The sequence below is a fragment of the Salmo salar genome, chromosome ssa08 (genome assembly GCF_905237065.1).
Source record: "Salmo salar chromosome ssa08, Ssal_v3.1, whole genome shotgun sequence".
In the NCBI taxonomy this organism is placed as follows: domain Eukaryota; kingdom Metazoa; phylum Chordata; class Actinopteri; order Salmoniformes; family Salmonidae; genus Salmo; species Salmo salar.
The window spans coordinates 9,630,331-9,657,002 of record NC_059449.1 but is presented as its reverse complement, the minus strand read 5'-3'; the positions used below and the strand labels follow the sequence as shown (position 1 = coordinate 9,657,002).

Below are 26,672 nucleotides of genomic sequence, written 5' to 3'. Positions count from 1 at the left end.
AAGAATTTGTTCTTAACTGACTTGCCTTGTTAAATAAAAGTTAAATAAATAAAACTCCATACTACTTGTTAGACATAGAGAACTGATAATGTATACCTACCTGGTTTCAGAGAATTTTGTATTATTCTGTAAGTAAATCCGAGACACCCCATTTAGTATGATATGTTACGTTTGGTATGGTTACATACGACAGATGGTTACTTAAGGCAATGGGTGGGCATATAACCAGAACGTCTAGCAACCCAAAGGTTGTGAATTCGAATATTAACACAGACAACATTAGCATTTTAGCTAATTAGCAACTTTTCAACTACTTATTCTTTTTTAGCTACTTTGCAACTACTTAGCACGTTAGCTAACCCTTTCCCTAACCTTTTAAACTAACTCTTGCCGCGACCGGCTGGCGGGTGTCTCTGGTTGCGCCCGGCTGGCGGGCGACCCTTGCTGCGCCAGGCTGGCGGGCGACCCTTGCTGCGCCAGGCTGGCTGACGACCCTGGCTGCACCCGGCTGGCTGACGACCCTGGCTGCGCCCGGCTGGCGGGCGACCCTGGCTGCGCCCGGCTAGCGGTAGGCGATGGCTGCGCCTGACTGGCGGGCCACTCTGGCAGATCCGTCACGGTGGGCCGCTCTGGCGAATCCGGCACGGCGGGCCGCTCTGGCGGATCCGGTGGCCCGCTCTGGCGGATCCGGTGGCCCGCTCTGGCGGCTCCGGGCAGGCGGGCGGCTCTGGCGGCTCAGGGCAGGCGGGCGGCTCTGGCGGCTCCTGACTGGCGGGCGGCTCTGGCGGATCCTGACTGGCGGGCGGCTCTGGCGACTCCTGACTGGCGGGCGGCTCTGGCGACTCCTGACTGGCGGGCGGCTCAGGCGACTCCTGACTGGCGGGCGGCTCTGGCGGCTCCTGACTGGCGGGCGGCTCTGGCGGCACCAGACTCGCGAGGCTGGGCTGACGCACTAGATGCCTGATGCGTGGGGCTGGTACAGGATGTGCCAGTCTGGGCACACGCACCTTAGGGCTAGTGCGGGGAGCGGGAACAGGCCGAGTCAGATTGGGCTGACGCACCTCAGGGCTCGTGCGTGTAGCGGGAAACACTGGACCATAGAGGCGCACTGGCGGTCTTGAGCGCAGGACTGGCATCACTACTGGCTGGATGCCCACTTTCCCCTGGCACATGCGGGGCGCTGGTACTGCGCGTACTGGCCTGAAAATGCTCGGCCTCGCCACCGTACCCATCACCCCAAAGCACGGGACCTGTCCAGTTCGTCTCTGCCTAAAAAGGGTACGGGGAGCTGGCCTGGGGCTCCATCCTCGCCCCGCCAAACTGCCCTTGTGCCCCCCCCCAAAAAATGATTGCCTCTCGGGTTCCCTTATCAGTCGTGTTCCCCGGTCCTCGCCAGATATCCTCCGCTGCTTGGTCCTGGTATGGTGGGTAGTTCTGTCACGCTTGTCGTCGTAGAGAGAAAGGGACCAATGCGCAGCGGGTTTCGTGCTCAACATATTTATTTATAAAATAATGCGAACACCACGGAAGAAAACAATAAACAAACTAGCGACATGAAACAGTGAAAGCAGGCTCAACAAAAAGCAGCGCTCTCAAACAACTACCCACGAAAAACAAAGACAAACACACCCTACTATATAGGACTCCCAATCAAAGGCAACTCAACACACCTGCCTTCAATTGAGAGTCCAACCCCAATCAACTAGACCTAGAAACACAGACATAGACCAGTGACAAACCCCATAATACATACATCAACTACCCTCTGCCACGTCCTGACCAAACTACAATAACCAAATATACTCTATACTGGTCAGGACGTGACACTCATAAACGTAACCCTAACTCCTCGCCTAGCTAACATTAGTGGGCTACCTAACGTAATACAGCTAGCTAAAATTTGTAACAGAGTGTACTATACATTTTGCAAATTCATAACATATTGTACGTTTAGGAAATTTGTAACATGTACACTACTGGTCAAAAGTTTTAGAACACCTACTCATTCAAGGGTTTTTCTTTATTTTTACTATTTTCAACAGTGTAGAATAATAGTGAAGACATCAAAGCTATGAAATAGCACATATGGAATCATGTAGTAACCAAAAAAGTGTTAAACAAATCAAAACATATTTTATATTTGAGATTCTTCAAATAGCCACCCTTTGCCTTGATGACAGCTTTGCACACTCTTGGCATTCTCTCAACCAGCTTCACCTGGAATGCTTTTCCAACAGTCTTGAAGGAGTTCCCACATATGCTGAGCACTTGTTGACTGCTTTTTCTTCACTCTGCGGTCCGACTCATCCCAAACCATCTCAATTTGGTTGAGGTCGATGGATTGTGGAGGCCAGGTCATCTGATGCAGCACTCCATTATTCTCCTTCTTGGTCAAATAGCCCTTACAAAGCCTGGAGGTGTGTTTTGAGTCATTGTCCTGTTGAAAAACAAATGATAGTCCCACCAAGCCCAAACCAGATGGGATGGCGTATCACTGCAGAATGCTGTGGTAGCCATGCTGATTAAGTGTGCCTTGAATTCTAAATAAATCACAGACAGTGTCACCAGCAAAGCACCCCCACACCATAACACCTCCTCCTCCGTGCTTTACGGTGGGAAATACAAATGCGGAGATCATCTGTTCACCCACACTGCATCTCACATAGACACGGCGGTTCTAACCGAAAATCTTCATTTTGGACTCCATACCAAAGGACAAATTTCCAACGGTCTAATGTCCATTGCTTGTGTTTCTTGGCCCAAGCAAGTCTTTTCTTATTATTGGTGTCCTTACGTAGTGGTTTCTTTGCAGCAATTTGACCATGAAGGCCTGATTCACAGTCTCCTCTAAACAGTTGATGATCAGATGTGTCGGTTACTTGAACTCTATGAAGCATTTATTTGGGCTGCAATTTCTGAGGCTGGTAACTCTAAAGAACTTATCCTCTGCAGCAGAGGTAACTCTGGGTCTTCCATTCCTGTGGCGGTCCTCATGAGAGCCAGTTTCATCATAGCGCTTGATGGTTTTTGCGACTGCACTTGAAGAAACTTTCAAAGTTCCTGAAATGTTCCATATTGACTGACCTTCATGTCTTAAAGTAATGATAGACTGTCTTTTCTCTTTGCTTATTTGAGCTGTTCTTGCCATAATATGGACTTGGTCTTTTACCAAATAGGGCTATCTTGTGTATATCCCCCTACCTTGTCACAACACAACTGATTGGCTCAAACGCAATTAAGAAGGAAAGAAATTCCACAAATTAATCTGTAGCCAACAGCCAATGGCATCGCACGGCGCGAAATACAAAACCAACTAAAATACCACAATTCAATTTTCTCAAACAATCAACTATTTTACACCATTTTAAAGACAAGACTCTCGTTAATCTAACCACATTGTCCGATTTCAAAAAGGCTTTACAGCGAAAGCAAAACATTAGATTATGTCAGGAGAGTACCCTGCCAAAAATAATCACACAGCCATTTTCAAAGCAAGCATATATGTCACAAAAACCAAAACCACAGCTAAATGCAGCACTAACCTTTGATGATCTTCATCAGATGACACTCCTAGGAGATTATGTTATACAATACATGCATGTTTTGTTAAAGCAAGTTCATATTTATATCAAAAAACAGCTTTTTACATTAGCATCTGATGTTCAGAACTAGCATACCCACCGCAAACTTCCGGGGAATTTACTAAATTACTCATGATTAACGTTCACAAAAAAAAGAACAATTATTTTAAGAATTATAGATACAGAATTCCTTTATGCAATCGCGGTGTCAGATTTTAAAATAGCTTTTTGGCGAAAGCACATTTTGCAATATTCTGAGTACATAGCCCGGCCATCATGGCTAGCAAATTTGACACCCACCAAGTTTGGCCCTCACCAAACTCAGATTTACTATAAGAAAAATTGGATTACCTTTGCTGTTCTTCGTCAGAATGCACTCCCAGGACTTCTACTTCAACAACAAATGTTGTTTTGGTTCCAAATAATCCATAGTTGTATTGAAATAGCTCCGTTTTGTTTGTGCGTTGAGGTCACTATCCGAAGGGTGACGCGCGAGCGCATTTCGTGACAAAAAAACTCAAAATATTCCATTACCGTACTTCGAAGCATGTCAAACGCTGTTTAAAATCAATTTTTATGCTATTTTTCTCGTAAAAAAGCGATAATATTCCAACCGGGCGACGTTGTATTCATTCAAAGGCTGAAAGAAAATAAATGGAGTCGTCTCGTGGACGCGCATCTCCAGTGTCACTGTTCCCTGCCTGACCACTCACAAAAACTCCTGCTGTTTTTCGCCCAGAGACTGCAGACACCCCATTACACTTTCTGGCGCCTTCTGAGAGCCAATGGAAGCCTTAGAAAATGTCACGTTACAGCACAGATGCTGTATTTTCGCTAGAGATGCCACAGAAGGAGAACAAATTGTCAGACAGGGCATTTCCTGTATGGAATCTTCTCAGGTTTTGGCCTGCCATATGAGTTCTGTTATACTCACAGACACCATTCAAACAGCTTTAGAAACTTTAGTGTTTTCTATCCAAATCTACTAATTATATGCATATTCTAGTTTCTGGGCAGGAGTAGTAACCAGATTAAATCGGGTACGTTTTTTATCCGGCCATGAAAATACTGCCCCCTATCCCAAACAGGTTTAAACCCCTTGTGAAGTTATTTGGATTTTTACGAATTATCTTTGAAAGACAGGGTCCTGAAAAAGGGCTGTTTCTTTTATTGCTGAGTTTATATAATACACTGCTCAAAAAAATAAACGGAACACTAAAATAACACATCCTAGATCTGAATGAATGAAATAATCTTATTAAATACTTTTTTCTTTACATAGTTGAATGTGCTGACAACAAAATCACACAAAAATAATCAATGGAAATCCAATTTATCAACCCATGGAGGTCTGGATTTGGAGTCACACTCAAAATTAAAGTGGAAAACCACACTACAGGCTGATCCAACTTTGATGTAATGTCCATAAAACAAGTCAAAATGAGGCTCAGTAGTGTGTGTGGCCTCCACGTGCCTGTATGACCTCCCAACAACGCCTGGGCATGCTCCAGATGAGGTGGCGGATGGTCTCCTGAGGGATCTCCTCCCAGACCTGGACTACAGCATCCGCCAACTCCTGGACAGTCTGTGGTGCAACGTGGCGTTGGTGGATGGAGCGAGACGTGATGTCCCAGATGTGCTCAATTGGATTCAGGTCTGGGGAACGGGCGGGCCAGTCCATAGCATCAATGCCTTCCTCTTGCAGGAACTGCTGACACACTCCAGCCACATGAGGTCTAGCATTGTCTTGCATTAGGAGGAACCCAGGGCCAACCGCACCAGCATATGGTCTCACAAGGGGTCTGAGGATCTCATCTCGGTACCTAATGGCAGTCAGGCTACCTCTGGCGAGCACATGGAGGGCTGTGCGGCCCCGCAAAGAAATGCCACCCCACACCATGACTGACCCACCGCCAAACCGGTCATGCTGGAGGATGTTGCAGGCAGCAGAACGTTCTCCACGGCGTCTCCAGACTGTCACATGTGCTCAGTGTGAACCTGCTTTCATCTGTGAAGAGCACAGGGCGCCAGTGGCGAATTTGCCAATCTTGGTGTTCTCTTGCAAAAGCCAAACGTCCTGCACGGTGTTGGGCTGTAAGCACAACCCCCACCTGTGGACGTCGGGCCCTCATACCACCCTCATGGAGTCTGTTTCTGACCGTTTGAGCAGACACATGCACATTTGTGGCCTGCTGGAGGTCATTTTGCATGGCTCTGGCAGTGTTCCTCCTGCTCCTCCTTGCACAAAGGCGGAGGTAGCGGTCCTGCTGCTGGGTTGTTGCCCTCCTACGGCCTCCTCCACGTCTCCTGATGTACTGGCCTGTCTCCTGGTAGCGCCTCCATGCTCTGGACACTACTTTGACAGACACAGCAAACCTTCTTGCCACAGCTCGCATTGATGTACCATCCTGGATGAGCTGCACTACCTGAGCCACTTGTGTGGGTTGTAGACTCTGTCTCATGCTACCACTAGAGTGAAAGCACCGCCAGCATTCAAAAGTGACCAAAACATCAGCCAGGAAGCATAGGAACTGAGAAGTGGTCTGTGGTTACCACCTGCAGAACCACTCCTTTATTGGGGGTGTCTTGCTAATTGCCTATAATTTCCACCTGTTGTCTATTCCATTTGCACAACAGCATGTGAAATTTATTGTCAATCAGTGTTGCTTCCTAAGTGGACAGTTTGATTTCACAGAAGTGTGTTTGACTTGGAGTTACATTGTGTTGTTTAAGTGTTCCCTTTATTTTTTTGAGAAGTATATATAAATCAACAAATAGCATACCATCTAACCCTACACTCACTAAAAACCACCACCCTACTCCACTATTTAAAATGATTTAGTGCTACCTCAGGCCAACAGCCTGAAACGATGGGACACCACCACTTAACACACCCTGTAACTCTTCTGATGTCAAGTCTCGCACACCCAAATATCTCTCTGAATCTGCCACCACCACCTCCATTTTCTGTGACTTACGTTCCATCCCTGCAGTACAGTTGATAACCATTGCTATAAATGCCAAAAATCCAATCTTACTGAAACATATATCACTTGTTGCCCTATCCCTCTGTACTGGTACAGATCTACTACTCACACCACTCTTCTAAGGATCCCTCCCCCTTGACCCATCTTCCTCTACTTTCTTCACTGCCTCAGCATACGACAACTTCTGCACTACTCTAACCCTGGAAACCTCAACCTGCCTCTCTCGCACCGGACATTTCTGATGCCCAGCCCGATGGGCACCTCTACAATTAACACATACCACTACTTTCCCCAATGCTACACATTCCTTTGTCTCATGCCCTTCTGCACACTTCTCACATCTAGGAACCTCCCTCCTATACACTGCTGCCACATGCCCAGAGCAGCAGTCCTGGAGGAGGTGGTTGTGAGTTGGTTGTGCACTTAAGCTTGACACCTGTAACAACGTAATGTATTTGGCACAAAAGCTTGTACGGGATAACTTATATATCCTAATATCCCTTTGTCGGGCAAAGACTCAACATCAAAACTCAAAAGGAGAGCCAGCGACTCTTCTGTTTCACCACTCACCCTCCCTGTTTGTGTCACACCAAATGACGAGCATTATAAACACCGGGAATCTTCCCCTTCAGTTGGTCAACTTTCACATTTACCCCTACCCCAGTAATCACTCCTTTCAATGGCACCCTTCCTTGAGAGCAAAACAATTCACCTCTCTTGTCCCCATTCGTTTAACGTGGAGCGCCTGCTGCCTCTGACCAGCAGAAAAAAAAACAATTATCACAAGACCACTTTGCCATAGCCCTCACTGGCTTTCATGCAATTTAAGCGTGAGCTTGTCCGAGGACTTGACAACAGTTGAAATGCATTGTAGCATTGCGATTGGTTACCCAAAATTCTAGGGCGGGGCTAAGCGAAGGGTCAATTGGCTGACCGTCGGGGGAGAAAGGCCTCAACTTCAAAACTTTGTTCTCTTCATAGCAAAATGAACTTAGCTTACCTCGCTGTACTCAATACTGCCCTTGTTTGTTGTGATTTAATGGCAAAGAAACACCAACATCAAATCCAGTGACAGTCGGTGCCATTTAAGATGAGAGAGGATGATTTTTTTTATGAGCATGGCCTTACTTCTATTACAGCATATTGAATGACTATCATTCGTATTTTATTCATCTAGCTCAATGTAACAATGGACAGGTTTAGGATACTACATGATACTCAAATTTTCCATATACCCATCAGGAGGTTGCTACAAAAGGTCAAGAGAAAAATCTGAGTAATCCAGACAGTTGACACATTCAATACCGCTTTGCACAGTGTATAATTCCTACTCGCATCTATGCGCTCTTGTCCTTGCAACTTTTCCATTCGCTTGTGGACTTCAGTGCACAACACAACAGCTGTATGTGACCAGACGAAAACATTTTCTCCAAATCAAACCTTCATTCCATAACTGCTAACCGCTACACACAGCCTACATAGTTGTCACCTAACGTCATAGTCAACATAGCTAGCTACTAGAACTTATGCGTTAATCAACCAGCTACAAACGTTACAGTATACAGCAAGCAGTTTAGCAGTTACACCGGCGGGCCCCGGTGACAATAAATTAATAAAACCAAAAGCTTACCTTGACTCAGAAGAGTTCCAGTGATAGCCATAGCCAGCTAGCTAACATAGTATCCCTCGCTGTTTGAGCCGGGTGTTTGAGAAGGCTAAACTAGCTAGCTAGCTGCATTGGCCCGGCATCATCTGGGTTAGGGGAGGGTTTGGCCGGCAGGGATGTCCTTGTCCCATCGTGCTCTAGCGACTACTGTGGCGGGCGGGGCGCATGCACGCTGACATGGTCACCAGGTGTACGGTGTTTCCTCTGACACATTGGTGTGGCTGGCTTCCGGGTTAATCGGGCATTATGTCAAGAAGCAGTGCTGCTTGGTTGGGTCGTGTTTTTTGAGGACGCCTCTCCCGAGTCAGTAAGGGAGTTGCAGCGATGAGACAAAACTGTAACTACCAATTGGATCCCATGAAATTGGGGAGAAAAAGGGTTAAAAGTCAAAAATAATTAAAAAATAATAATAATAATAACTGTTCAGAGGAGGACGGAAACTGGCTGACCACCGGCTACGCCATGGTGCTACCCAAGCGAGTGCTGTTGAGGCTACTGTAGACCTTCATTGCAAAACAGTGTGTTTTAATCAATTATTTGGTGATATGTGAATATATTTAGTATAGTTACCTATACTAAATTGTTTCAATGTTTGTATTTTTATGAAATTCACTGAGGAAGGTCCTCTCCCTTCCCCCTCTGAGGAGCCTCCACTGATCAAAACACACCCCGAAGTCAACTCTCGTTGGCTTCAGTCATGGCCTCTAGCATTGCACATTGATGAAAAACAAGGCCAAATCAGGAAGTGCAGTCGCCCTTTTTGACTAAATTAAAACAAGACCTTCCTCAGATCCACAAATAGCCTCAGAATAGGAGTACTGATTTAGGATCTTTCCATATAATCTTATTCATTATGATCTAAAAGGCAAAACTGATCCTAGATCAGCACTCCTAATCTGAGAGGCTTTTTGATATGGGACCTGAGCTAATTCGTTTTTTATTTCACCTTTATATAACCAGATAGGCCAGTTGAGAACAAGTTCTCATTTACAACTGCGACCTGACCAAGATAAAGCAAAGCAGTGCAACAAAAACAACAACACAGAGTTACACATAAACAAATGTACAGTCAATAACACAATAGAAAAAAAACGAAATAGAAAAATGTTTATACAGGGTGTGCAAATGTGGTAAGATTAGGTAGGTAAGGCAATAAATAGGCCATAGTGGCAAAATAATTACAATTTAGCAATAACACTGGAGTGATAGATGTGCAGATGATGATGTACAAGTAGAGATACTGGGGTGCAAAAAGAGCAAAAATAAATAACAATTTGGGGAATGAGGTAATTGGGTGGGCTATTTACAGATGGGCTGTGTACAGGTGCAGTGATTGGTAAGCTGCTCTGACAGCTGATGTTTAAAGTTAGTGAGGGAGAAATAAGTCTCCAGCTTCAGTGATTTTTGCAATTCGCTCCAGTCATTGGCAGCAGAGAAGTGGAAGGAAAGGCGGCCAAAGGAGGAATTGGCTTTGGGGATGACCAGTGAAATATACCTGCTGGAGCGTGTGCTACGGGTGTGTGTTGCTATGGTGACCAGTGAGCTGAGATAAGGCGGGGCTTTACCTAGAAAATACTTCTAGATGACCTGGAGCCAGTGGGTTTGGCGACGAATATTAAGCAAGGGCCAGCCAACGAGAGCATACAGGTCGCAGTGGTGGGTAGTATATGGGGCTGATTCAGAGAATCACCAGCAGTAAGAGCGACATCATTGATATATACAGAGAAAAGAGTCGGCCCGAGAACCCTGTGGCACCCCCATAATACCATTCAGACAGTAGTTCAGTGGGCTCACCTCAGTGAGACTGTGTGTGGTCCTGTGCTGCTCAGCTAGTTCCTCTGTGGGTTCAGGAGGAGGTGTAGTCTGGTTGTCCTCCATGACCATGTTCCCCTCAGTGTTCCCCAGACCCTCCTCACACCCCTCCTCCTTGACCAGCAGCACCTCTGGAGCCTCCTCCTCCTGGAAGAGACAGATGATACAGATGACTGAGTCCTACACTGTAGTTACAGGATTACTTAATTGTTGTTAAACCCATTAAAAATACGTACAAAAGTCATCATCAGTCAAACCTGGGGGGGGGGGTAGTTCCTGGACAAATATCAAATCCTTCCACTAATACAGGACTATTAAAGGCCCAGTGCACTACTTTTGTGAACAAATATTTTGTGTACAGTAGGTGTTTGTTAGTGTGGGGGTATATTTATTTATATTTAGTGTATATTGGTTATAAAGCGCTGTTGGGTGTTTGCAGAATAGGGTGAGATCTGATGTGAGGTGTATTAAAGAGAGTCACAATGAAAGTCTTAAAATGAAAAGTCAAATTTTGTGTTTATTAAATGTGAACAAGTTTTAAATACACCATATGAAAACCACACATACATGTCTCAACTAAAAATCTGAATAAACTTGATAAACTGCATACATTTTCTCATTAAAAGTGTCTCTACAGAAAAAAATCTGTAGTGGAATGAAAGTATGATGTTCACAAATGCCTATTTCATTATAGCCTACACCAGTGGTTCTCAACTGGTTTTGCCTGGGGACCAAAATTTTACAATGACAATTGAGTCTCGACCCAATATTATGGACTGTTGATGATTACATTCTGTAATGTTGTATTGCAGCTGCCTTCTTGGGCAGGCTTCACTTGCAAAATAGACTGTCTCAACGGGCTACTACTATGGTATTAAAGAAAGTAATTACACAGCCATATTAACTGAGAAAATATTTATTGTAAATTCAAGAGAATAAGCCATTTTAATTAGGAGACCAGTTCAGGAGTGTGGTGTAATACATTATCCGACTCAGAACATGACATCAAAACCAGTCCAATAATGTTAATGAACAGTAACACATACCAGTTTTTAAAATAGAAAAAACAGCAATCATTAGGAATTCTTAATCATCAATTACCATGTGAATAGTTTCACAACCTTAAAGTTTGTTTAAAGGTATACTTTTTAACCAGTTCAATAACATGTAATATGAATGTCAGAATGAATTAACAACAATAATTAACCTAGTGAACAATAACTCATTAACCTGTTTATTTATTGTGTGTGTGCGTGCGTGGGTGTGTGGGAAAGCTGGTTGACAGGGCAACTCGGAGGTCATGCTGGCTGTCCAGGCTGTGATTGGGAGTCCCAACGGGCGGCACACAATTGGCCCAGCGTCGTCCGGGGTAGGCCGTCATTGTAAATAAGAATTTGTTCTTAACTGACTTGCCTAGTTAAATAAAGGATAAATGTTTTTTTTTAAATGTTTAAAAAATTGCCAGTTTCTGCTTTTAGTTTTCAGCTTGGCCATAGCAGAGAAGCCACTTTCACACAGATAGGTAGTGCTGAACGGTAGCATGATTCTGATTGCATGACAGGCGAGAGCAGGATACTCTCCCATTAAGCTGCACCAGAACTGTGGCAGTGTCATTTCCGGGATGCCCATACTCAGTCCGCAGTCAAATGACAGTCCACCAGCTGGACCTCTTTGTTGCTTGGAAACGTGACACTTCCCATCTCCTCCCGAAAGGGGTACCGTAACTAGTCGTCTTATCTCTTGTTCTCTCTCTTGTTCTCTCCATTCCTTACAATCGAAATGTTTGTACAGAGATTACTTGTTTTCCTAAAGAGACGCAGCAATCTCGGCTTGAAGCTCATAAAAGCGACCCAACACTTTACCACTGGAAGCCAGCGGACCTCTGCATGATAAAGCACCTGCTGTTGCTCGCTCCCCATATCCCTACAGAAGGCCTGGAAACACCTTTTATTTTTGATATTGTTGACACACTTGATCACATCCTGAAGAGTGGCGTGGAGTTCAGGCACCAATGCCTCCCTGTGTAGGAAGCAGTGGTTCCACGTTGCACTCGGTACTCTCTCCAGGATTCGCTTTACCACTAGATATTTGTGTGACCACCCAGTTGAGAATCCCTTGCCTACACAGTACAAACACAATATGCAACAGACTTTTTAGTGTTCAATGTTTGGATGCAATATTTTACCCAGGAATATTCTACACTGAAATCTGTTACTCTCGTTATTCAAAATGCATTTGTGGATCTTTTCTGTTGACAACATTGAAAATGTATCGTTGTCTAATACAGGGTTTGATGTAAAAGTCAGAAGCTATCGAGTGGAATGGTTACTTTCTATGTTATAGTGGAGTGTTTTTTCTGCTGGTGTATCCTTAGTTAGTTACTCTCTGAATGGCCTCTCTCCCGTGTGGACCTTCAGGTGCATCTTCAGATGGTGCTGGTGGGAGAATCTCTTCTCACACTGGGGGCAGCTGTAGGGCTTCTCTCCTGTGTGGACCCTCTGGTGCCTCTTCAGGTCACCAGTCTGGGCGAAGCGCATCTGACACTGGTTACAGCTGAATGGTTTCACCCCTGTATGGACCCTTTGGTGCCTCTTTAGGCTGCTAGCCTGGGCGAAGTGCATGTGACACTGGGTACAGCTGAAGGATTTCACCCCTGTGTGGACTCTCTGGTGGACCTCCACCTTCTGGGGGCAGCTGAAGCCTTTGTTACAGAACATGCAGAATAACCATTTTTCTTTACTATCACCTGATGTTGCTCCCCCTCCTCGAGCCTTGGCCCTTTGGTCCTTTGAGTTCAATAACTGATCGAAAAGGACACGGCTGTGTGAATTGGAAGTCTCCATCGACATGGACAATGGGTCCCGATCCCTGAGCCTGTGTAAATGGGACTGGGTGGCAACATTTACATTTTTCTCTAAACTGTCCCTGTAAACTAAGAAATCTCTGCCCTGTGAGTGTCCTTCTCCTAAGTGAGTCTCGTCTATATTCCATATCAGAGGAGTGTCGTCCTCCACTTTCACAGTCACCTCATTTACGACCAAACCCTCCCCTTTCTTATCTAGGAACCCTTCAGAATATGCACTACTACTATACCGGATCCCGTCCACTCTAGACAGATCACTCTGTGTCTCCAAACCCAAGGGCATGTTGCCAGGCTCCATCTCTGTAGCGTAAGAACAAAACGGATCATTGCCAGACTCTAACACGTCACCTGAGTCCCGATGGGAATGAACCCTCCTAGGGCTCGGGTTACCGTAAAGTAAATACTCTGAGCTGGGAGCAGGAGGACAGCGCAGATGCTCCAGCTCTAGTCTCTCTGGGTCAGACCCTGTGTGTAAGAGCCTACGTGTTACAGTTAAAGTCTTTGTGTCTGTCTCTGACTTGAGGACGGCGTTCGGCGTTCCACTGACCTCCGTGATGCAGCGTTGGGTCCTGGGCTGCGGCGCTGTGGCGATGTCCTCCGTGGCTACAGGGGGCGCCACTCCCGCCGCTGCTCCAGTCTGGATGTCTCTGCAGTGTCGTGGGTCCTCCTCTCCTTCAGTCCTCTTCTGCTTGACCAGAGACGATCCTCCAGGACCTGCAGCCTCTGCATCTGCAGACTGGCACAAGAAGAGAGGAGGTTATTATCGGTACATGAGTTGAATTGGATAACAAAGTCTCACAGGCTCCCCTATGGAAGGTAAATGAGGATGTACATGTAAGCAAGTGAATAGCTGAGGGAAGCCTTTCTGAAATAAACGGGCCACATTTAATGTACTGTAATTTTTATGTTACACTATGACACTAACCTCTATCACGATAACATGCTGGTTTGAGGTTCCACTCCCCTCATCTATAGCTATGGGTTGGTCATCTCTCCACAAGTTGTGTTCTGCTGGCTTCACAAAGCTCCTGTGGCCTCCAGTGAGATGTCCTTCGCCTAAGAGAGAGTGATTGGGGGAAAGAGGGTGCTTAAGTTAAGTACCACTGTCAATGCTCAACGCTATATTGTACACTATTAACACCGTCTACAATTGTCAAGGATGTAAGCAGGGCTGGACTACCACATCTGGGGACCTGGGGCACCTACAGTGGGCTTTGACATTATCGACACCCTTGATAAAGATGAGCAAAATAAATCATTCAAATACTGAGCTACATTGTATGCAAAAAAAAAAAGGGAAATTATATTATTTTATACTAATACAATTGCTCAGAGAACAATATTTTGTTTTACACCCGTTTTTAAATCCTTTCAATAGCTTAATGGCACAGATACTTTTTCTAAAATACTTTATGAGTTGGAGAACACATTGGGAGGAATCTTACACCATTTCTACATACAGAATCCTCCCAGATCCTTGATATCCTTCATTTGCGCTATGGACTGCCAACTTCAATTCAAACCAAAGGTTTTCAATGGGTTTTAAATCTAGAGACTGAGATGGCCATTGCAAAATTTTGATTTTGTGGCCAACTAACCATTTATTTGTGGATTTTGATGTGTGCTGGATGATCCACTTCCCGCCAAGTTTCGGCTTCCTGGCAGAGGCAACCGGGTTTTGGACTAAAATCCTGGTACTGGGTCATGATGCCGTTGATATTAACAAGGGCCCCAGGACCAGTGGAAGCAAAATAGGCCCATAACATCAAAGATCCACCACCATATTTTACAGTAGGTATGGGATTGTTTTCTGCTAATTTCGACGCCAAATCCACCACTTAACCAGCATGGCTACCACAACATTCTGCAGCGATAAGCCATCCCATCTGGTCTGCGCTTAGTGGGATTATCATTTGTTTTTCAACAGGACAGTGACCCAACACACCTCCAGGCTGTGTAAGGGCTATTTGACCAAGAAGGAGAGTGATGGAGTGCTGCATCAGATTGACCTGGCTTCCACAATCACCCGACTTCTACCCAATTGAGATGGTTTGGGATGAGTTGGACCGCAGAGTGAAGGAAAAGCAACCAACAAGTGCTCAGAATATGTGGGAACTCCTTCAAGACTGTTGGAAAAGCATTCCAGGTGAAGCTGGTTGAGAGAATGCCAAGAGTGTGCAAAGCTGTCATCAAGGCAAAGGGTGGCTACTTTGAAGAATCAAAAATATATATTTGGATTTGTTTAACAGTTTTTTGGTTACTACATGTTTCCATGTGTTATTTCCTAGTTTTGATGTCTTCACTATTATTCTACAATGTAGAAAATAGTAAAAAATCAAGTAAAACCCTGGAATGAGTAGGTGTGTCCAAGCTTTTGACTGATACTGTATATCAAACAATTGGATCCAATGAACTGAGCAGGCGGGGCTGACATGCTTATAGCGTTGCTAGGACTTTCTAAATATGTGCATAAATTTATAAAATTGCGCTGTTATTATTTCTATTAATATGATATATTATTGTTATTTCTTTATTTTTTAATGACTGTTTTCCATGTTATTTGTTTAATTCTCTTAATTAAAAAGCACCCTCATAGATATGCAATAGACCTACGGGGCTTTGAATGTGTTAGTGAAGGGTGGCAGTATTGAATTGTTTTCATGGGACTGCCCATATATCCCTCTGGCCTACGCCAATTGGCGGCCAAGGATTTGCCTCAGGATGCAAAGATCCGTCATGAGTCAGGGAGATGGTCTGATGGTCTTGGGCCTAGATATGGGGGAGGATTTAGTGGGTGGAATATGAGGACAATTGGAGGTTTACAAAGTTGCATCTACAGTATGCTTAACAGTGCAAATATTATGGTACAGCTATATGGACACTTAATCATCATGGTGCTTTTTAATGGTAAGTTTACAAACATTGGTTGTGGTAAGTATAATTGAAACGAGGGTATCATTATGGTAAGTGGAGAAATAAGTATAGCCAGTTACAATTGTAATGGCTTAGCAGATCATAAAAAAAGTAGATACATTTATACCTGGCTAAAAGAAAAATAATATAATATCTATTGTTTACAGGAAACTCACTCGACAAATATAAGTATTTTTGTCATGGGCAAAGAATCTCAAAACGGGTGATTATAAAAAAACGTAATCCCATTGTTCACACTGTGCAAACAGATCCTCAAGGAAGATGGATTATTTTAAATATGGCATTGGACCAAAAACAGATCTGGCTAATTAATCTTTATGGGCCAAATAATGATGATCCACAGTTCATCGAAAATATATATAATAATCTATTGAGCTCACAAGCAACGAATGAATCTATTATAATACGGTTTTAAGTACCTCAATGGATCGTAAAGGAAATCACACTACAAACTATCCCCCTCAAGCACTTAAGGAGATCACAAATATCATGGCAAAATTTGAACTAGTGGACAAATGGAGGCTGAAAAACCCTGACCTAATGAGATATACACAGAGGTTTAATCAAACTAGCCGTCTGGATTACTTCCTGGTCTCATTCTTGCTGGCATCAAAAGTTTAAAAAAGTATAAATAGGAGACAGAATGCGATCGGACCACCATCTAATTGGCCTCCATACAACTCTTACAGAATTTCCACGTGGACGGGGACATTGGAACTGTAATCAAAGCCTATTGGATGACAATTTTTTCTTAATTAACTAAGACAAAATAATTCATAATTGACTTTTTTCTGCACAACAGACGATCCCCTTATTGTATGGGTCACTTTTAAATGTACTTTTAGAGGCCATTCAATACAATACAAATCAAAATCAGTTTAGCTCAAAAGAGATTAGACTAATAAAGGAAATAGTGGAAATAACAGCGCAGGTAATGGAAACTGTATTAGAGGTACAAAATAGTTTAGAGGAAAAACAAAAAGAATTGGAGGTACTTATTGATAATGGAATTTCTATGTTTAAGGTAATGTCTAAAGAATTCCACCCTGAAACGTAATTATTAGATTGTAACATGTATTATGAATAATTAGACTAACGTAATTATTAGATTGTAACATGTATTATGAATAATTAGACTAACGTAATTATTAGACAATGTAAAGTAAAATGAATTAGAGTGATAAACTTAAGTCCAATAAGGTTTGGTCGAGACAAGTAAGGGAGAGAAAGGTGTGTGTGACTAAGAAAACACAGAGGACAATTAAACTATACATGGTTGGAACTTTGAAAAACTTACGACAGGAAAGAGACACTGTCAAGGTCCCTCTAATCTCGGGAGGGAGGGAACGGTATGGAACTGCCAGCTTGGTAGTGATATACGAGGAATCTGGACTGTGGGGAGAGATACAGCCCACCTACTGTTTGTGTGTGTGTATGTTAGGGGAAGTAGGTGGGGGTGGAAGTTATAAAATGACATGTCTTTGTATTTTTGACTTTAGAACGTTCTCTGAATAAACCTTACGGACCTTTTGCAGAAGCTGAGTCTTTGCCTAATTATTATTCAACCCAGGGTCTTACAAACTTCGGGGATTGGTCAAAGCTTAAATAATTGTTAGTTATAATCATTGGGATCGAAAATTCTCGTGACACTTATTCAACAACAATCAAGAGTAATGTATTATAAAAATAAAGCGAATTGGATGGAAAATTGTGAAAAATGCACAAATGTTTTATTGAATCTTCAACAGAAATTCTACAAAAAAGAATTTACAGAAACTCATTACAAATGATGGAGTCATCCATGATTCACCAAATTATATTTTGAAAGAGGAAGCAAAATATTTTAAGCATATGTTTTATTTTCAGTCTCCTCCATTTCCATTGAATGATGTTAACTGTAAGAATGTCTTTCCTAATAATAATGTAAAATTAACAAATTACAGAAAGACCTGTGTGAAGGCCAATGTACAAAAGAGGAACTGTTAAAGGCAATTTAATATTTTCAATCTGGAAAAACACCAGGGCTTGATGGTATACCAGTAGAGGTACATCAGAACTTTTTGATGTACTCAAAGATCCATTATTACCATGTTTTAATTAATCCTATAAAAATTGTAGACTTTCAGGTACTCAACAAGGTTTGATTTTATTACTACTAAAACAGGACCCAGGTGATAAGTACAAAGATCCAGTCCATTTAAAAAACTGGAGGCCTCTTACACTTCAATGTTGTGATGCAAAAATCCTGCCAAAATGCATTGCACATAGAATAAAAAATGTTTTACCAGATATTGTTCATCCTGATCAGACATGTTTTTTTACATGGACGATATATTGGAGATAAAATACGACAATTACTTGAAACAATTGAACATTATGAAACATCAAAGATATCAGGCCTGGTCTTCATAGCAGATTTTGAAAAGCGTTTGATAAAGCACGACTACAATTTATACATAAATGCCTCGATTACTTTATTTCGGTGAATCTCTTATACAATGGCTTACAGTTATGTACAGCAACCCCAGATGTAAAATAGTAAATAATGGCTACTTCTCAAAAAGTATTGAGAGGAGAGGAGTAAAACAAGACTGTCGTTTCCATATCTATATACTACAGTATCCCAGCAGCGCTTCCCTTCCCTATTTTTTCTACACATTTACTCATGCTCTTATGTTGATTCAATTTAAGTCCAGGTTACATTTAGTAACATGCAACATCAAGAGTAATGCAGTCATCTCCTGATAAATGAGTGAGTGAATGCATGTGTTTATGTACATAATGCATATACTTAAATGCATATACATAATGCATATACTTAAACGCAGATATGACGTGACCACAAACAGTAGTGTGAACCACCCTCCAAGATCCCACTTTTCATTACATTATCTACAGCTACTGCTATTGTCATGTTGGTTAATCTAATCTGCAAAGAACTTGTGCTTGCCATTTCATCCTGGGCACAGTGAGATACACAGATGCGCTACATACACTAGCACTGCAAACACTCCAAGAGTGAAGAGAGCAGCTGTGCCTGGATTTTGCCATCTCCTTCAAGTTCCCCTTTGGACACTGGCTGCCTGTCGAGGGCAAGTGATGGGCAGAACCACCCGTAGCACCCACCTCCTTTCTATCCCACATGCCAGAACAGAGCGATAGCAACAACAACAACAACAACATCACCCATAGCCTATTTCTGCGAACTCTGAAGATCTCCCTCTTCTCATATGATGTACTTTACTTCTCATTCATACTTTTGTTTTCTCAACTAAATGGTGTTTTATTGTTTATGTTTTGATGTTAGCCTATACCCATATATTTCAGTCTATAACTGCCACGTGGGTCTATTAAATTAAATAAACAAGTTCACGACACATCTGTTCTACAAAAATAGAAACCTTTTACAATCTTAATTACTGACAGGTTGGTTTTCACAAGTTGTTCATTTAATTAATCAATTAGGTTAATTCATTGTTGTAAATCCCTTTATGGTATTTGTGAGTTCAACATTATTCAACTGTTTGTTATGTCCTGTATTATATTCAACCACAAGTGCACTACTGTAGTACTGAGCTATGACATGTGGTGGAGGAAGGGAGACAGGAAAAAATAAATAATAATATGACTAATGAAAGCATACTTTCGTGTAAAACAAGACAAGGGAAGCTTAAAATAAAAACATGCCAGCCAGATGAGCCAGTGTATGAACTGAATTGCACATGAACGAAATGATAATAGCTGCATAGGAGCTCACTTTGTGATCTGAAAGCTAATGTGCAGTTTCCACGTTTTTTTGTTGTTGCTATTTTGAATCGTAGAAACTCGTTTTAGCAGCAAAATTGTCACGGGAAATCAGCTTTGTTTACATACCGGTTTTGGTTGTAATGATCTCCAAAATTTGACGCTTTAGTTCGTCACACCATTGATATAGCAACGGACGCTAACAATTAATTGAATCCTATTGTGGCGCAGAGATGGCCACATTTTGGTAAGTGGACAGTATTTGTCATGATAGGCCATCAATCTTAAAATATTTTTTGGGGGGGGTTGGGGGCCCCTCGGGCAGTTGCCAGTTCGGTAATCGGCCTTGGATGTAAGGTAACACTACTCATTACTTCTTGATATACTATTTATTTATTATGTTCCATGCATCACATTATTTTAATTGAGTGTGACAATAGGAAATTCAGTAAATCAAGAATCTGGTTAGAATTTTATATTGTGTCTTTGTGCACAAATTATTTGCTCTTAATTGACCTGCCTGGTAAAATAAAAATTGCACGATAACTAGCTACCTAACTAAGTATTCAGGGGAAGTATTGCATACTACTAACCAAAAACTGACCAAGACCATTATCTGGGTAACACATCTCAACACATGCGCATATTGTAACAGGGCTCCGCAGCCTTGGCCATCTGGTAAATGTACCTCTTGCCATTCCTCTGTATCGGTCGAGGACCTTGACACTATTCGGACTGGCGAGGACGCGCTCTCGCGTTGTCCTCTCTGCGCGCTCCCGTGCCACCTTCAGTTCCAGTAGCTGTAGTTTCCTCCGCAATGTCCTATTTTCTTTCTGGCTTTGAGTTATTTCCAAACGAAACACTGCATAGTCGTCGTCTACGAGTTTACATATATCTGCCACGGCTGAATTCGCTAACACCTCCATGATGGAGGCTATTTGAGTGTGAAAAACCATAACGTTACTGTTACAGTTAGCCATTGTTAGCAAACGTTAACCAGATAACATCTATCAACTAAGTTCTGTCTCCAACGCGAATTAAATACTACCTGGAGTAAGTATATGATGTTGTGCAGTTAAATGAGTCATATTTTGAGTTCCAGGGTAATAGTAAATGTCTAAATAACAACAATAAAAAACGCTAACGTGGAAACTGTTCTTAGTCACTGGTCACTTCCGTTTACAGTGAAGAGAAATTATCTTATTGGTTAGCGTCATAGCCCAAAGGGTGTGGTTAAATTGAAAAAGTATGCGCTCTATTATTTGAAATACGGTACTGCTTATTACATCACATCTCCTATGATCATTATCTTTCAAGCTGAGATCCCCATTGGCAGCAGCTACTCTTCCTGGGGTCTGGCAAAATTAAGGCAATTATACAATTAAAAAAACATTACAATACATTCATAACAGATTTCACAACACACTAAGTGTGTGCCCTCAGGCCCCTACTCCACTACCACATATCTACAGCACAAAATCCACGTGTACAATGCAATGTTATCATGTGTGTGTATGCATATGTCTGTGCCTATGTTTGTGTTACTTCTCAGTTCCCACTGTTCTATAAGGTGTTTAATTTTGTAATTTTTTTAATCTGATTCTACTGCTTGCATCAGTTATCTGATGTGGAACAGAGTTCCATGTAGTCATGGCTCTATATAGTACTGTGCGCCTCCCATAGTCTGTTCTGGACTTGGGGACTGTGAAGAGACCTCTGGTGGCATGTCTTGTGGTGTATGCATGTGTGTCTGAGCTGTGTGCTTGTCGTTTAAACAGACAGCTCAGTACATTCAACATGTCAATACCTCTCACAATTACAAGTAGTGATAAAGTCAATCTCTCCTCACTTTGAGCCAGGAGAGATTGACGTGCATATTATTAATGTTTGCTCTCTGTGTACATCCAATGGCTAGCCGTGCTGCCCTGTTCTGAGCCTATTGCATTTTTCCTAAGTCCCTCTTTGTGACACCTGACCACACGACTGAACAGTAGTCCAGGTGCGACAAAACTAGAGCCTGTAAGATAAATATTAAACTGTCCTTGTTTTAGCCTAGATTTACTGTCTCTCTAAAAACAGGTATTTACACAAGTACAGTACCAGTCAAGTTTGGACACACCTACTCATTCCAGGGTTTTTCTGAATTTTTTACAATTTTCTTCATTGTAGAATAATAGTGAAGACATCAAAACTATGAAATAACAAATATGGAATCAATATTTGTTAAACAAATAAAAATATATTTTATTTGAGATTCTTCAAAGTAGCCACCTTTTGCCTTGATGACAGCTTTGCACACTTTTGGCATTCTCTTAAGCAGCTTCACCTGGAATGCTTTTCCAACAGTCTTGAAGGAGTTCCCACATATGCTGAGCACTTGTTGCATTTGAAATTATTTAACTATACAAATGATATCTGAACAGTCGAACTACATATGTTTAAAATAAAACTTTTTTTTGTTTGTTTTACTTTGCTCATGGGTGCGCTGTGCTCTGCTTGTTTCGGCAGAAGGGTGGGGAGGGGCGAGAGGAGCAGGTGTGTGTGACAGTCAATATGCGGCACAGAGGGAGACCAAGAAAGTAACCAAACCAACTCGCGCTAGTTAGACAAACTTGCTGCTGCCTTACTTATTATACCATCTGGTAGTGCCTGTCTTAACTGCATTAAATCGTTGTAAAGAAGCTATTTAGCTACAGTAGCTAGCTAGCAAAAGTAGCAAGGCTAATTGAGGCTATTTAGCTTTGCTCTCAATACTTGGCAACAACAACCCCATTAATATGAAACAGCCTACCTGTTGGTTGATCGTTGTAGCCTACTCCTTCTCATTTAGACAATTAAATCCCGCAATTGCCTTTTGCGTTGATTAGAAATCTCCCACTTCACTTGCTACACATGGAGCCTCTGAATGTAGAGCCGCTTTGATTGACGACAATAAGAAAAAGCTACACCTGTGAAATGTGTGTAGGTTACCGGTGCCTCTTTTTTATGGGGCGCACTCATAACTTTAATAAAATTGTATTAACATTTTGTATGTAATGGTCTATCCTTGTAGGCTATGTAGAAATGTCACATAGATAATTGTATTTAATTAGAGACAAAAGCCTTTGTTAAAATAGGCCTATATGTTTCTCTCAAATGAATACTCTCCCAAGTAATTAAATACTAATGTCCATGGATATTTGAATAACAGTGCCCATCCCTAACTCAGTCCCTGCAATGATACAAAAATAACCATGTCATTCAGCACAGTCAATTTTGTATTTAACCTCAACAAAATGGTCATACTTGCATAAAGGTGAAGTACAGTACTTTTATTGCACAAAAGATGCATGTGACAATTAGAATAACTTTTCTCACTATGGTAACACTTGACCTTTTCTGTAAATCTGGTACCCTCACTTTGATAAAAATACATTGTAGAATACTTTAGAAAAGGTTCAACATTAGATTACACACAGCTTCACGACTTGAATTGAGGCACAATCATTTCCTCATTTATAAAACACCAGCATCATGGTTGTAAAGATGGGGGGAGGTCTGTCCATGATAGATATGCTTTGCTTTTTGACACCACACTCCACAAAGTAAGTCCTGCAGGCTCTAGATTATTACCTCTTGTCTTGATTATTGTCCAGTCATATGATCAAGTGCTGCATAGAAGGACCTAGTTAAGCTGCAGCTGGCCCAGAACAGAGCAGCATGTTTTGCTCTTTGTAATCAGAGGGCTAATATCAATAATATGCAAGCCAGTCTCTCTTGTCTAAGAGTTGAGGAAAGACGGACTGCATCGTTTCTTGTTTTTTATACAAAAACATGAATGTGTTGGAAATTCCTAATTGCTTGCATAGTCAACTTACACCAGACATGCCACCAGGGATCTTTTCACAGTCCCCAGGTTCAGAACATATTCAAGGAAAAGCACAGTATTGTACAGAGCCATGATTGCATGGAACTCGCTTCCATCTCATATAGTGCCAGTGAACAGCAAACCTGGTTAAAAAAAAAACAAAGCAACACAACACCTCTCCCCATGTGACCTACTTTTGGGGTGTATGTACTGACATCCACCAATCAGGCCTTTATGGTAGTGGCCAGATGGAAGCCACTCCTCTCCCCCATGTGACCTACTTTTTGTGTGTACAGTGCATTCGGAAAGTATTCAGACCCCTTGACTTTTTCCACATTTTGTTACATTACAACCTTATTCTAAAATTGATTAAATCTACACATAATACACCAGAATGACAAAACAAAAACAGGTTTTTAGACATTTTTGCTAATTTATATCACATTTACATAAGTATTCAGACCATTTACTCAGTACTTTGTTAAAGCACCTTTGGCAGTGATTACAGCCTCGAGTCTTCTTGGGGATGACGCTACAAGCTTGGCACACCTGTATTTGGGGAGTTTCTCCCATTCTTCTCTGCAGATCCTCTCAAGCGCTGTCATGTTGGATGGGGAGCATTGCTGTACATCTATTTTCAGGCCTCTCCAGAGATGTTTGATCAGGTTCAAGTCTGTGCTCTGCAGCACTTGACCATATGGATCACACCTGTAGGAGCAGGATGGAGCATCACTAGCCAAGTCTGTCTGTCCTCTCCCGCCACATACAGACAACTCCCGGTCCCCGCAGACCAAATCTAAGCCTTGCCATGGTTGCAGCCAGTCTATAGTCATGGACACTAAGTCTATATGTTTTTTTTGTGTTCCACTGTCTGTTTCTGGTTATGGTTAAGTGTTGTTCCCCAGCCTAGAGTTGAGGATGCTGGCCCATCCACTGGCACCCATTATGTAGCCTCTGGTCCCAGCCTGCTCAGTGACATTGTCCCCTGGGCCCTTAGCTGGGTCTGGGAATCCAAGATGGCCTCCCAGTCTCCTCTGTTATCCTCCAGCCAACCACCTGCAGGAAGAGGTTACAAAATAGACTTTATAAACATGGCAGAGAACTCAACATATGGAGTTTTTTTGCTCAAATATCTTATAAAGTTCATACATTGTGTTTTTGTATTTTAACATAAGTTGTATTTTTTCATTTTATGAATACAGAAAATGAAGAAATATTTATAGCCAGGCACATAACTATTCCCATTGAAGATCTATTACTGTATGTAGGCTAGATGTTTTTCTGCCTTACCTTGCTCCCCCATCTTTAGTCCACTCAGCATATCCTCTTTGACTAGTAGCAGATCAGGCTTCCCATCCTCCATGTCAGCACCTCTGGACGCTCCTCCTCCTCCTGGAAGAGACAGGTGATACAGATTACAGATATACAATCCCTCAGGTACGTACACACACAGATAATAAACACACACTTTCAAAATGGAGTGTTTACCCATCCCCACTACGTGAGTCCTATACTGTAGTTACAGAATGACGTCATCGTTGACATAAATATGATGTGGGTAAATATGAGTCAGCTATGATAAGTGAAAATTCTTCAGACAAACGCGACTAAACTATTTTGACGTGTGTGTAGGATGTGTAGGTATTTTAGTAAGTATGGTAAAGCGCTGGTGTGTATGCAGAATAGGGTGAGATCAGATGGGATGCATATTAAAGGGAGTCTAGAATAAAGTCTTATAATAAAAAATCCCATTGTGTTAATTAAACAAAGTTTTAAATACATCATATGAAAACCACACATGCATGTCAACAAAAAATCTGCATGAACTTGACGACCTGCATTCATTTTCTCATTAAAAGTTTCTTGGGTGAAAAATGCATTTGTGAACATCATATAGCCTACGCAGTACAAACACAATATGAAACAGACTTTTTAGGCTTATATATCACACAATGTCTGGATACAATATTCTACCTAGGAATATTCAACACTGAAATCTGCTACTCTCATTATTCCAAATGCATCTGTGGCTCTTTTCTGCTGACAACAATGGAAATTCATCTTTGTCTTTAATGCATGATTTGATCTAAACATCAGAAGCTATTGAGTGGAATGGTTACTTTCTATGTTATAGAGTGGGATGCATTTTCTGCTGGTGTATCCTGAGGTAGCTCCTCTCTGAGAACCTCTTCCTGCAGTGTGTACAGGCGAATGGCCTTTCTCCCATGTGGACCATCAGGTGCATTTTCAGTTGGTCCTGGTGGGTGAACCTCTTCTCACACTGGGGGCAGCTGTAGGGTTTTTCTCCTGTGTGAGCATTGAGCAGGTCTGTGTCTGTTTTCTCTCGCCGCATACAGACACCACCTCGTCTCCGCAGACTAAATCTACGCCTTGCACTAGTCTCAGCTAGTCTGTTGTCTTGGAGACTAAGTTCGGATGTTGTTTTGTGTTCCACTGTCTGTTTCTGGTTGTGGTTAACAGTGTTGTTCCCCAGCCCAGAGTTGAGGACACTGTCCCATCCACTGACCTCCACTATGTCGCTTCTGGTCCTGGCCTGCTCAGGGATGTTGACCCCTGGGCCCTTGGCTGCACCGGTCTGAGTCTGGGAATCCAAGCTGGCTTCCCAGTCTCCTCTGTTAGCCTCCAGCCAAGCACCTTCAGGAAAAGGTTAGAAAATAGACTTTACAAACATGGCAGAGAAAACACTATATATAGATTTTTTTTGGTCAATTACCTGGTCAAGTTCATACATTTTAGAATGTGTTTATGTAAACATAAGTTGAACTGATTTAATTTTATGAATGAAAATAAATAATAGCAAGTTGCATCAATATTCCCATTGAAGTATATCTATATATATGTATATCTATGTATATCTATAGTATATCTAAGTATATCTCTGTATATGTATGTACACTACATGACCAAAAGTTTATGGGCACCTGCTCGTCGAACATCTCATTCCAAAATCATGGGCATTAATATGGAGTTGGTCCCCCCATTTTGCTGCTATAACAGCCTTCACTCTTCTCGGAAGGCTTTCCACTAGATGTTGGAACATTGCTGCAGGGACTTGTTTTCATTCAGCCACAAGAGCATTAGTGAGGCTGCGCACCAATGTTGGGCGATTAGGCCTGGCTTGCAGTCGGCGTTCCAATTCACCCAAAAGTGTTCGATGGGGTTGAGGTCAGGGCTCTGTGCAGGCCAGTCAAGTTCTTCCACACCAATCGACAAACCA

At 42.3% G+C, this 26,672-nt stretch overlaps 2 protein-coding genes across 2 annotated transcripts in view; both read right to left on the bottom strand.

The window, feature by feature from the left end:
• LOC106610087 (zinc finger protein 662) overlaps positions 1 to 26,672 on the bottom strand; it is a 246,124-nt gene that overhangs the window by 186,806 nt on the left and 32,646 nt on the right. The gene's annotated exons all lie outside the window — the stretch shown is intronic.
• On the bottom strand, positions 10,538 to 20,764 carry LOC106610083 (zinc finger protein 227-like). Its single transcript, XM_014209238.2, has 3 exons — positions 20,276 to 20,764; positions 13,835 to 13,965; positions 10,538 to 13,645 (listed from the first exon to the last, which is right to left on the bottom strand). The coding sequence occupies exons 1-3, from the start codon at positions 20,565 to 20,567 to the stop codon at positions 12,425 to 12,427; spliced, it is 1,644 nt and encodes a 547-aa protein (XP_014064713.1). The 5' UTR covers positions 20,568 to 20,764; the 3' UTR covers positions 10,538 to 12,424.

Coding starts and splice junctions, on each gene's coding strand:
- LOC106610083 (XM_014209238.2), bottom strand. CDS start 20,567: ATGGCTAACTGTAACAGTAACGTTATGGTTTTTCACACTCAAATAGCC. Junction 13,966..20,275: donor ATACAGAGGAATGGCAAGAG/GTACATTTACCA, acceptor ACTCTCTCTTAG/GCGAAGGACATCTCACTGGA. Junction 13,646..13,834: donor AGCATGTTATCGTGATAGAG/GTTAGTGTCATA, acceptor TTCTTGTGCCAG/TCTGCAGATGCAGAGGCTGC.